This window comes from Artibeus jamaicensis, unplaced genomic scaffold (genome assembly GCF_021234435.1).
Source record: "Artibeus jamaicensis isolate MK-2021 breed Jamaican fruit bat unplaced genomic scaffold, CSHL_Jam_final contig_466, whole genome shotgun sequence".
NCBI classification, from domain to species: domain Eukaryota; kingdom Metazoa; phylum Chordata; class Mammalia; order Chiroptera; family Phyllostomidae; genus Artibeus; species Artibeus jamaicensis.
This window is the reverse complement of record NW_026521844.1, coordinates 20,745,977-20,758,340: the sequence shown is the minus strand read 5'-3', so window position 1 is coordinate 20,758,340 and position 12,364 is coordinate 20,745,977. Positions and strand designations below refer to the sequence as shown.

General features: G+C 40.1%; 1 protein-coding gene across 2 annotated transcripts in view; it reads right to left on the bottom strand.

Annotated features, from left to right (window-relative positions):
* ATP13A4 (ATPase 13A4) overlaps positions 1 to 12,158 on the bottom strand; it is a 239,599-nt gene extending 227,441 nt beyond the window's left edge. For both annotated transcript variants that reach the window (XM_053667251.1, XM_037131634.2), the window contains exon 1: positions 12,026 to 12,158. In XM_053667251.1, coding sequence (XP_053523226.1) covers positions 12,026 to 12,088 — 63 coding nt within the window. In that variant the 5' untranslated portion in view covers positions 12,089 to 12,158. The remainder of the gene's footprint in view (positions 1 to 12,025) is intronic.
* Positions 12,159 to 12,364: the final 206 nt, after the last annotated feature.

The following is a 12,364-nucleotide window of genomic DNA, read 5'->3' as shown; positions in this document are numbered from 1 at the left end:
TTTTAAAATAAAGCCATTAAACATTAAATAGAAAAGTATATCCTCCTTGAGGGTAATGAAATACCCCACTTTTATCCACACATTATTTTGCTATTCTCAATTGGCCATATTATTTATACAGAAACATTTTGTAGGCAATTATTTCAATGATATTAAAACTCAAAAAAATTTTTGATTTGGGATGCTCTGTACATTTCAGGGAAAAAAAGGATTTGGTTTTATACCCTTAAGGTTCAAAGCCCCCATAATCAGGCTGTTATTGAAGGATAAGTACTATAGCTGAGAAATAGAATTTGATACCAAAATAACAGGAATTCTATCTCTTATTTATTCTTTCTCAGGTAGAAGTAGCAAGGGGGAGCTATATTAGAAACTTTTCTGAAATGAAACATGAAGCGCCCTCTAGTTTGTTGCTAGAGCCCCATTCATCTCTGTACTATGAACCTTCCGTGGTTCAAACTGATCCTCTACATATATGTATACATGATGATTTTTGCCTAAAATGCCCTTAAATAAATAGAAGCTTCACAACTTTATATGACACACTCCCTCTTCATAGTTCTGTGGGGTGAAGAATGGCAAACATGGTGTTACTGAGCATCCAAATCGCATCTTTTCGTGCCTCTGGTTTTATTTTGCTTGTTAGTTCATTTTGTTCATTAGATTCCCCTTGTAGGTGAGATCATCTGGTGTTTGTCGTTCACCAGTGGGCTAATATGAAAAACGGAACAGACTGGCAGTGACCAGAGAGGACAAGGGAGGGTGATGATGGTGGAAAGAGGGAGAAGGGACTAGTCATAGAACTTGTATGAATGACCCACGGACATGGACACAGTGTGGGATGGACTGTGGGAGCTGGGGGTGGGCTGGGCAGAGGAGAGCAAAAGGGGGAAAATTGAGACAACTCTAATAGAACAACAATTTAAAAATTAAGAACAAAAATATAAAAGAGATGTGGAAACAGGAAATAACTGTATCCCTTCATGGAAATGCCTCAGTAGTCCTGATCTCTACTCTCAAGACAGGTATTGAACTGGTGTGGCCTCACAAATGTGTAGACACCCAAAGGCCACTAAAAAAGACTCTGTTTTAAAAAATCCCTCCATCTTATACAAAACCCAGACAAGATTTATACGCAGAGATGTTCATTGCAATATTATTAGTAGTAGTAAATAGAAAGCAATTTGTGTATATAACAAGATAATCATTGAAGAATATTATATAGCCATTAAAGTTATATTTACGAAGTATTTTAATGACACAGGGAAAATATATATGAAATAATATGAAGTGAAGAGAAGCAACATAAAATTATGCAGATGACTTCAAATTTAATTGAAAAATGGTGAGGCATAAACCAAAAAGACTGGGAGATCAATGTATCAAATAAAACACTGATGGTGCTTGCCGTGGTGAGAGCATCATTGTGACTCTTCTTTCACTTCTATACTGTATTCAGTTTAATCATGAACTATGTTTCCATTTTAAAACCAGAAAGTAAATGTATTGTTTTAAAAAGTCCTTTTCTACCTCTTCACAGATATCTAAAATACCAGCAGGAAAGCTGTACCTTTTACATTCTTTCTTGCAAAGAAAATCACCTGGGGAACTGGACCACCTCAAACATTGTTGGTTCAATTTAGTTCGACTATTATTTATTAACTATCAGGTTGATTCTGTTCATGTGTTTGCCCACTTGTGTTTTTGTTCAGACCACCCAGTTGCCATTTATCTCACCCCAGGTAACAGTATCCAATGCCCACCTTTCTTGTCCAACCACCCCCTTCACCGTCCTCGGCTGGTGTGACTCCGATCCCAACTCTAGGAGTGAGCACGGCACCAGGAGTATTTTGCTGAAACTTTTGAAAGAAAAGTAAATTATTTTTTCCAGTGGCATAGCACATGGGAATGTGTAACCTTAATTATCAGAAGGTCCCATGTGAAGTCTGAGAATAAAACTAGTGTGACCAAACTGACAAACGTCAGTTACTTCTAAATAGGAAATCAACTCCCGGGCACAAGCAAAAATCCATTTACACTGAATGAAGGATAGAAGCAAAACCGTTTTCCACTTGTCATGCTGAAACCAGGATTCTATAAAATCAGGCCTAAGTAACTGGTAGGGGAGGGGCAGGCAACTTCACCTCAGGCCAATTACAGGTACTACGACAGTGGCTGCCTGCCAAGGAGAGGACGAGCAGGAACCCTGATAAAGACCACTCCCCAGATCTCTGGTGCCAAGAGACCACCCATGACTAAGCTGAACAGTGGCAACAGATACCTCTCTCTCCCCACACTAGAAGCCAGGACTGGAGCGCCAACCAAGAAGGCCACCTCTGGGGGAGGGGCTAGAACACGAGCAGAGACCACTTCTGTGACACAGGCGTGCATGGAGGGCTGAAAACGGAAGGGGTATCCAGACCATCTGATTCTGGCACCTGTGCTCCTAGTCACTTCTCCCAGAAGACCAGAGAGCTCTGACTTCTATAAAATGAGACCTGGGTGTTTTGTATCTCAAAGCTCAAAACAGGAGCCCAAACTATAAAACAGCTGCTAAACTGACTCACCCTGTCTTGGGCTCAAATAGGGGTAGAAATAGTAATAGTGCCGGCTGAAGTGGTGGTAGTACGGTAATGAGGGCGACAGCAGCAGCAGCAGTGGGGACAGTAGAGGTAGTAGTAGTAGTTATGGTAGCCGCAGTGGAAGTAGTGTGGTGTAGGACTGCTGGTGGTGGTCACAGCAGAGGGGGCAATGGTAGCAGTATTGGTAGTCGGAGTGAGTGCAGTAGCAATAGCAGTGGTGGCAGTGTTTTTGCTAGTGGAAGCAGAAAGTCACATCAAAAGGAAATAATATAACTATTAGAGTTAGGGCAAGAGCCTTGGAGTCAAATGGCTGTGGCTCACGTTCTGTTTTTGCTAATTCTTAGTTTCCAGGTTTAGATAAACTATATAACTTCTCAGTGGTTCCTTCTGTAAAATTGGAACCAAGAACTCAACTGAGTCAAAAAAATTAGAAAAACTCTCATAATATTTTGCACAAAAATCTTCAGTTCACCTTATCAGAAATATATTAAGTAACTTCAGTGTTACATGCAAGATATAGACATGAAATAAGACATAGTCCCTTCAAATAATGACTCACAATCAGCTGAGGAAGAAAGATAGACACAGGACTCTACTATAAAACCTAGTGAAAATAGCTGTAGTAGTCATTCAAACCTACTCCAGACAAGGAAGTAATAAACTGTGGCCCAGGAGTTCCCAGATGGCTTAATGAAGGAAGTCGGACTTGAAGTGGTTTCTGGCAGATGGGTAGAATTCTGATGGGCAGGTATCGGCATGAAGACGTGTCTGGCAGAGGACGTTTGTAATCTATTCTGGCAAGAGCAAGCAGAGCCCATTTGGGTAGTTGGAGAAGATGGGAAGTAGAAAAGTATCTCTTGGAATTGGCCCAAGGAAAAACCCACACAGGACAGCTTGGCATCTGATTTGAAAGATCCTTAAGCTTGGTGATTGAAAGAGAGCAAGTTCAAAGAGAGCAAAGTTGTAGGTAAATGTGTGCCATAAAAATTAACCCACTTTTCCATAAAAAATCAAATAGAAATAACCATTCATCTACCCAAACTTAATTCTTGTGAACTGACCTCTGAGACTTGTTTCTAAGACTTGAGTACCAGTTTCAAAACCCTCTAGCCACAGCTCCCACAAGAAGCTAATAGGTTCTAAAAATGCTTATATGATTATAGCCTCAGCCAGGGCCTTGGGTGCAACAAATAAAATCAAAAAATGCCCTGGCCTGGGGCTGGGGGACATAATATTTCTCTAAAATCTCAAGGTATAGTTGAGCTTCCTCTCTGTTCTTCTTCTAAGGGGGCATTTGGGGGCATAGCTGTGCTCATTGTCCATGAGAGTAGGCTTAGGCTGAGGATGGAGTTGAGGACGCAGTGTTCTGAGCTGTCTTTCAACTCCACCCAGGCCATGGTTTCAGAGAGCTCACCGCAGTTTACATGATAGGCACCCAGAAATAGCCGTAAGCCATTTAGGTAGATGGTCCCACTCTGGCTTTGAAATAGCCACCAAGTTTTGAAACTGACATCCTGGGATGAATCTCCTCTGCACACATCACCAAGTCACCAACTGTTTTAGAGGCTGAGTCCCTGTGCTTTGTGTTTTCTGTGGGTCTGAGGACGCCATAAGGTTCAGCATTGCTTTTCATTTCTTGTAAAATTCATTCTTTAGTCACTTATTTATGTATAATTCGCACAGTAATGGTTGTAAATTTCCAGTTTCTACTTTATGTCTCCAGATATGTTCTCCTTTACTTGACTAAAAAACAATCTCACAGTGCTTTGAAAAAATCAAGAGTACCACTCAAATTTGGGAGATGTTCCACTGCAATTTTATCTACCTATTTTAAAACTTTTTAAATCATATTTTTGCGGCTGTTGGAGAGACCTCAAGAATCCACCTGCATTGTTCCCTGTTTCAAACCAACAATGTATTATTACCTCCTGGTCCCTGTGTTAAACAAACAAGGTGTTATTACCTCCACCTTGTAAATGAGGTGAAGTCAAATGAGATGACCATGATTTGCTTTGAGGTTGTAAGCATTCGTAACAGCGAAGCCAACGTCATAATGCTGGTCTCCAGCCTCCTGATGTGTTTTTCCCCATTATACCTGCTGTTTTTTCCATGGTTAATAAATAAAATACTGCACCCAGAATTTAGCAAAACCAAGAGACAGTAAATCATTATGCTTAAAGTGGGGAACTGAAGCCACAGTTTTCTATTTACTTAGCCAAATGAATGTGGTCATATTGCTGAATCTCTCTATTACTCAGTCTCCTCACATGTACAAGAGAGGTGATAATTCCATGTAGGGATGCTGAGGGGATTAAATAAATTATAATGAGAAAAGTTCTTAGTCCTGATCAATCACCATATAAGTGTTTGCTATTACTATTGCCATCCCCACTCCCAATCTGTTCCTAATTTTCCCTGTGAGATCAAATAGTAGCATCATGTTCTCCCATTGTATGAACTAGAAACTTTAAAGGCATCCTTAATAACTACCCCTTCTCTCTTACCCCACAGTCTATGAATTACAAAGTTTTTTTGACTCTCATTTTTAAATATCTCTTAAATCTATTCTCTACTCAGTTTCCTGTCTGACAAGGTGACAGCTTCATCCCAAATGCCTCACTTGGGCTATTTCAAACACTTTGTTTCTGGTCTCTTGTCCTGCAACTAATCTTCCTTACCCCATGATGTCATACCCTGTGAAAAGGCAAACCCTACCAGAACATTCCCCATTTTAAATCCTCCAGCAGCTTCCCCATTGTATTCGCCAGGCTGGTGTTAGTCATTCTGACCAAGGCCAGCCCAGCCGTCAGAAGTTCTAACTCAGGAGGTCTGGAACAGGTCCTAGTAATCTAAGTTTCTTGTACTCCTGAGTTTCATCATGGACCAATGTTTGGGAATCATGGGAAAAGATGAAATGTACACCCATTCAGATGTCTTACAAAACCTTCACAATCTGACCCTCAACTACCCTGCCAGGGAAATTAAATGACATCTTTCCCCTTGAAGTTGTCTTTGACTGGGTTGCTAGTTCTGTGCTCCCACAGCTGTATATGCATAATTCCCCTGATTTTATTGCACTGCTAAATCCTCCACTTGTAGGGTCAGCTTCATGGGCACACAGCCTGTGCAGTGACACAGCACCCTTCCCTCAAAAGGGCCCTGAACTTGGTTTAATGTCCTGCTATAGCTATCCTGAGTTCTTAGTACTTGTTGAACAAGGGGCGCCTCATTTTCATTTTGCACAGGGCCCCACAAATTATGTTCTCAGTCTTGCCTACTCAACTGTGAACTCTTTGAAAACAGAAGCTATTTGCTATTCACTTGAAATTCTTCTTCGTTAGAACAGAAGATTCCTGGTATAAACAAGGGTTTTGGTAAATATTTGTTGAGTTTATACATGAATGGGTGAAAGGATAGAATAAAGCATCTCATAGAAAAATGGTGTAGTATGGCTAATTAACTCTGAAGAATAAGCTTTGTTTATGCTCAGGGAAGAGAGAAGTCAATTGATAAGTTCACAAGATGACTGACCTTTTCAAATAAGTAACATAAATTTCCCTAGGTTTCTCTTTAAATTGCTCTGTCTCTCTTTTGAGTCCTGCTGCCTCCTTGTTCTTCTCAAGACTATAAATTGCTGCTTGATGGAGCTTGCAATGGCACTGTCGCAAAATGTGCCCAGAGTATTTGTGCCAAGCATTGTGCTAACTTTGGGGGTGCTGAGAACGGGAAAGGGGAAACCATAGAAAGGTGAACCAAGCAGAGTCCCTATTCTCAAGAAGCAATGAAATCTTACTTTTTAAGAGCTTCTGTCAAAGATGAGTTGACTTCATGGGAGTTTTGTAGCAATGAATTGAAAATAAAGGCACTAGACTTGGTCAGTTGCCCAGCTTCCTGAACACTTCAACTGACAAAATGTCTCAGTCTGAACACAATTCCTCTACTATGAGATCTGCGGGTTCACTAGTTAACATTGGCAACCAACTAGGAGGTGCTCATAAAGCATAATAAATAAGTGGCTATTGAGGTGGGGGAGGTGCTTTTGTTCCCTGGTGTTAGAGAAGAAAAGATGAACATCAGCTATCAAAGCGAGCCAAATAATTGGTGAGAACAGATGTCCCTAGCTTATGCTGAAGAAACGACAGGACTTCCAATGTGGCAAACACCACACACCACCCTGCTGCCATATTAGTGTCCGTGGCAGTGCTAACTTCTTGCTGTTCTCAGAGATTACATGGACGTTCAAAAAGAGTTCCTCCTCCTAACTGGTGTAGCTCAGTTGCTTTGTGGGCATTGTCTCACAAAGCAAAAGGTTGCTGGTTTGGTTCCTGGTCAGGGCACATGCCTAGTTTGTGGGCTTGTCCTTGGTCAGAGTTTATCTTGGTTGGGGCTTGTACAAGAGGTAATCCATCCATGTTTCTCTCCTGCATTCCCCCTCACTCTCTCTCTTAAAAAAAAAAGAAAGAAAAAAGAATTTTGCCCTGACCGGTGTGGCTCAGTGGTTTGGGAATCATCTCACAAACTGAAAGGTCACCAGTTCAATTCTTGGTTAGGGCACGTGGGTTGGGGGCCAGGTCCCCAGCTGGGAGTGTGTGAGAGGCAACGAATGGATGTTGCTCTCACACATCAATGTTTCTTTCCCTCTCTTTCTTGCTCCCTTCCCCTCTCTCTAAAAATAAATAAATACAATCTTAAAAAAGAAGAGTTTCTCTTGCTGTTCCACAATCCATAATCTTTAGTCACCCAGTCTACTACTTACTAAATTCTTGGTGATCGCATTAAGAGATTCTAGTCAAAAGAGTGCAAATGCCAACACACATATAGGTATGTGTTTAACTCCAATTCAAGAAAGTATAAAAATAATACAGCCATAAAGTGTCATTTTCACATACCAGATGAGACGAAGTTCAAAATATTGCGAAAGCTTAATGTTGGCAAGTATGGTAGAGAAGCGAGTATTCTCAAAAAAGACTGGTAATCAAAATGTAAATTAGTGCAACCACAACCCTAAGGAGGGCAATTTGGCATCATGTATCAATTAAAATTTTAAATGCACATTCCCTTTAATGTAGCAATGCCATGACTAGGACTTTATCTTTAAAAAAGAATCTGACAAACAGATAAAAATAGGTGTGCAAAGTTGTCCAAAAGTAGCAGCCAAAGTTTAAAAGTAACCTAAGTGTGCAACATGAAATATTCACTTCATGTAGCATAGTTCACTCAAACATCATTTCATTAACATTAGTCAGAAGCTCACTTATTTTACCCTCTTCCAATTTAGTGTCAATCCCCCTAAGTGCACTTTCTGGTCGTTTAGCTAACCTATCATTAAAATATAAAATTTTAGACACTGAAATAAAACACAATTTAAATATTGACATGGTCACGTGGAGCTATAATTACCAAAAGGAAAATACGTCCATAATATTTTTTGGTGTAATAAAAAGGTTAGCTTTAAAAAAAAGTATAGATGAAATGGCTCTATTTCTTGTTAAAAATGCATATTTGTGAGTATGTGTGTGTATTCTTTCAAGAATAGATTGTGATTGACTTTGCTTTGGCATGATGTTGTGCAAAAAATGGATGGCATCCAAATACAATATCTCTGTTGTATTTGGAGATACCCAAGTACAGTATCACGAGGGGAACAAAGCTAAGTCTCCAGGAGATAATGTATTCAGTTGTGTGCTGGTAAATATTTAACGACTTGCCCTCTGGTGGGGTGGGGTGGGATTCCGATTTACCGATTTTTGTGGCAAATACCTCCAACATTACTCATTTCGAGCTACTAATGTGGTGTCACTGAATGTGGAGTCGGGAAGAGACACACAGCAGCACACCGTTACATAGTGTTTCCATGACACACATGCAACACATAGTGTTTCCATGACACACATACAAATAATCACAAGGGTATAGATAATGTTAAGATACAGTAAACTAATTGAAAAATGATGTGCTTTGTGCATGCGTAGTTTATAAGTCTGGAAGGAGCTGTCACTAATATAATAATATTGATCATGTCTGAGTGTAAATTTCATGAATCATATTCACTTCATTCTTCAGATATTCATATGTGGTTTTCCTATTTTTATAATAACCTGTTATCTTTATAATCAGAGGAAATAATCCAAGGTAGTTTTTTTCTTATTTGTTAAAACCTAAGACAGAAAAAAATGTCAGGGAATATTACTTTTAATACAAGTCTTACCGGAGCAAAACACTTCTCCAAATGGAGTTTGATTTCACTAAAGTGTCACTAAGGATAATGGTGAGCGATGTCTGAATCAATTAAACCATGATATATCTGTTCAGTCATGCCGTAAGGGGATGAGTATTCAGTGTTTCAAAGACCTTTCAAATATAAATATGCAACATCAGAATTCAAAGGCCCTCTGATATTCTTACAGAAACTAAGTCCTGAGACAGGCGGGTGGCTTCCCAAGGCAGGCGCTACAAGGCAGGTCATGAGGTGACTCAGCTCCTCTCCTTGTATAGGTGGTCTCCATGCTTGTGGTCAAAGTGTATATTCCTCACTTGTCATTATTTAATGAGAAGAGAGGACCTCATATTGGGAAGCAGTATTCATTTGACTGGCTAATTGCTGAAACCCTGACTCTTTCGTCTTTGTTTAGGTAATAGCAGCTTACTCTTCTCTAGAATTTTAGACTTCTCACAACACTTCCACACAGATGACCTCAGCTGTACTTCATAAAAGCCCTGTGAGACAGGTAAGGTGAAAGGACCACTCCTGGTTTACAGATAGGAAAACCTGGGGCTAGAGCAGGCAAGCGGCTAGCCCAAACCTAAGGAAAGCCAAGTGTCTGGTCCAGTCACCGTGTGGTCTGGAAGTCAGTTTCTTTTTTAAGGCTTCTCTGACTCATCTGGGTGAACCTTCTCTACAGGTCAATGTCTCCCCTTTCCTTTCTTACTCCTTTAACAAATTCTTTCTTTCATTGGTTCTTATCTCATTTTGTGCTTAAAGTTGTTACTTTCAGGTCACTCAGAGTTGCTCTTTAGTTTCTGTTTCTTTTATACTAGAATGAAAGATAGCCCCAAGCATTTTTGAGTCTGGATATAGTCCTGTTCTTCTCTATTTGACCTGAGGACTAACCCATAGAGTGCTGTTTTCTCTTGAAATTTGAAGTGATTTCTATTAGCAGAGGAATGACTTCTGCGAAGGCCTTGTATATATTATAAAGCAAGAAACTGTAAGCACTTTGGTGTGGCACATTTCTCAGTAAGCTCAGCTTTCTGAAATGCTTAACATTGAAGTCTGAAGGGACAGGCTTTCTCAGAAAACACTAGTAATATTTAACAGAATGGATCCTGGGGAATCAAAGATCATATGCTCCTAAGTTTTGTTTTATGAAGGGAGGAAGTGGGTTCTGTGAAGAGTACAATGTCCTTGGGAAGAAATGAAAAGTGTATCAATGAGCTATGTTCAGGTCCAGGGACAAAAGAGCTACCGACTTGTACGAACCTCTGTGGCACCTCAGCTCCAATTTTTGCTTGACCTTATACAAGCCAGTCCTCAAGTGCATTAGTTTCCTCACAGTTACTATAGAAAATCATAATGCTTACCTCCCAGGGTGTAGTTAAAAACTAAATTAGCTAGTGGCCTAAAATATATTTCCAAAACTAAAAAGCATTGTGAAAACACATGGAATGCCTTTCAGATAGCTTGATAATTTTTGAAGTTTACTGCTCTTGGCGAAGGGAGTGGGGTAGTTCATTAAAAAGGGACAGAGTGTCAGGCACTGGAACAGGCAGGTGGCCAGGTTTTCCCAAGCAGAACAGGGTGCATACTAATTGCTGCACCTCCACTGAGAGTCTGGCCAAGCGACTCCTCTCCAGAAAACACAGTGTCCCTTTCCGTATCAAAGGCTGGCTCCTAACTGGGCTCCTAGCTGCATACAGAATTGAGTGGACACCCCGTTGCATTGGGGGGGTGCTATTATGAAGATGAATATTAATGAAATTGCTTCACAAGTGTGTGTAAACTCCAGAAGGGATAGTAGTCTCCCTAGAATTAAAAATGTCTACTTGCAGGAACATGCTTAATGAGTGTCAAATGACAAATTGTCATAGAGCAGAAGTGAGCGTATGGGAAAAACATAGATATGTTTTGATCTGATAATTTGAGGGAGGATTAAAGAAATTAGAGGGAAGGCGATCCTGCCTTCTGGTTGGTAGTATTCAAGATGGCAATCAAAGTTTCAATGTAAGATAGAGAGTAATGGAATATTCATTCTCTAATGAAAATACTTTGGAAAAATAAAAATAGGGTCAGAAGCTCATTTCTGGTGACATTTGTGTAGGACCTAAGAGCAATTACCATTTAGCAGTCAAATTTTAAAAAATTAAGGAGATGGTTGAGAAAGACACAAAAATGTGGGTGCCTTATAGTCCCTTATAGTTTTTCAGCTTTGATAGCAGAAGGGATCTACTTTTGAAGGTCCAAAAAATGTTGTTGCTATAGGAACAGGTAAGCAGATTAGACTTGAAAGAGCAGTTTAAGAACAAAGAATTTAATAGTCAGGGCTAAAGCAAATAACCAAGAAAACATTTTAAGTCAATATCTTTTAGGTTTGCTATTTACATATTAATCCCAGGAACATAAAATACTATTATAGAATGAGAACATCACGTTTTAATTACATCATTACTGGCACACACAAAAATATGCTTACACAATTAGCGGAAAGTCCTTATTAGACAGAAGTATGCATTTCTAACTCTCTCTTGATTACACTATAATTAAGAAATATAGCTTTAAATCTAGTGAGAGTGTAAGAGTCATCTTTTATTTTTCTACAGTTCCCCCGATGGGAACACATCAAAGATGAAGAGAACATGAACTATGGAAAGTTTTTTCTAACCAACCTCTATCACTACAGAGCTACAGGTAAAATTCTATAAGTAAACAGAAAAGTGTGCAGGCTGATAATTGTTCGTATTTTATATGTTTTTACCGCCCAACAGTCTTTGTGAACACGGATCTGTGAGAAGAGAAAAAGGTGAAAGACCCGGCTGCACTCTGATTTCCCTGCTCATGTTCCGCTTCTTCCTATCGGGGCACACACTGCCCTCAACCCTGGGAATTTGCTAAAATATTAAAAGTTTTTAACAGAACCTGCTTGACTGGAAAGGCTCCAAAATGCATCATAAAGTGGCATTGTGCTTCTCCCCCTTTCTGTTTTATGTTAAAAAGAAAACATTTTTGATGAAATGGAGACAATATTTCCAGTTTAGCACATTTCTGCTGTCAGAGGCTAATTTTACAGGTCAGAAAGACTTCTCAGACATACTTTTTTTTCTCACATAATGCCAAAATCAAATTGCAGAGAAGAGTGTGTGTGTGTGTGTGTGTGTGTGTGTGTGTGTGACAGTATTAAAAGCTGGGGAATAGGAACGGGAAGAGAGGAATGCGGCTAAAATCTTACCATCTCATTCTCTTCTCCTTCATTGAGCAAAGCATGTTGGCCCTTCTCAAAGTGGTTCCCCATGAAAAAGTGATTCCACGCCTCCTCCCTGACCTTCCCAAAGCAGACGCTCCCAGGACGAACTTGCAGAGCCCCTGGCAGCGGCCCCAGCTGACTGAAAGCGTTAATGATTCTCCAAGTTAAAACTCCTTCTTGAGTACACACCTTCACTCAGCAAATGCCAATACTTAGCAAACTGAACTGACTCCTCCCATGAGTCACCCTCTGCTCAGAGGATTTTCTGCCTGCTCCTTGCTCACTGCATTCTGTCAGAGTGGCTGTCCCAGAGGAGGCTGCTCC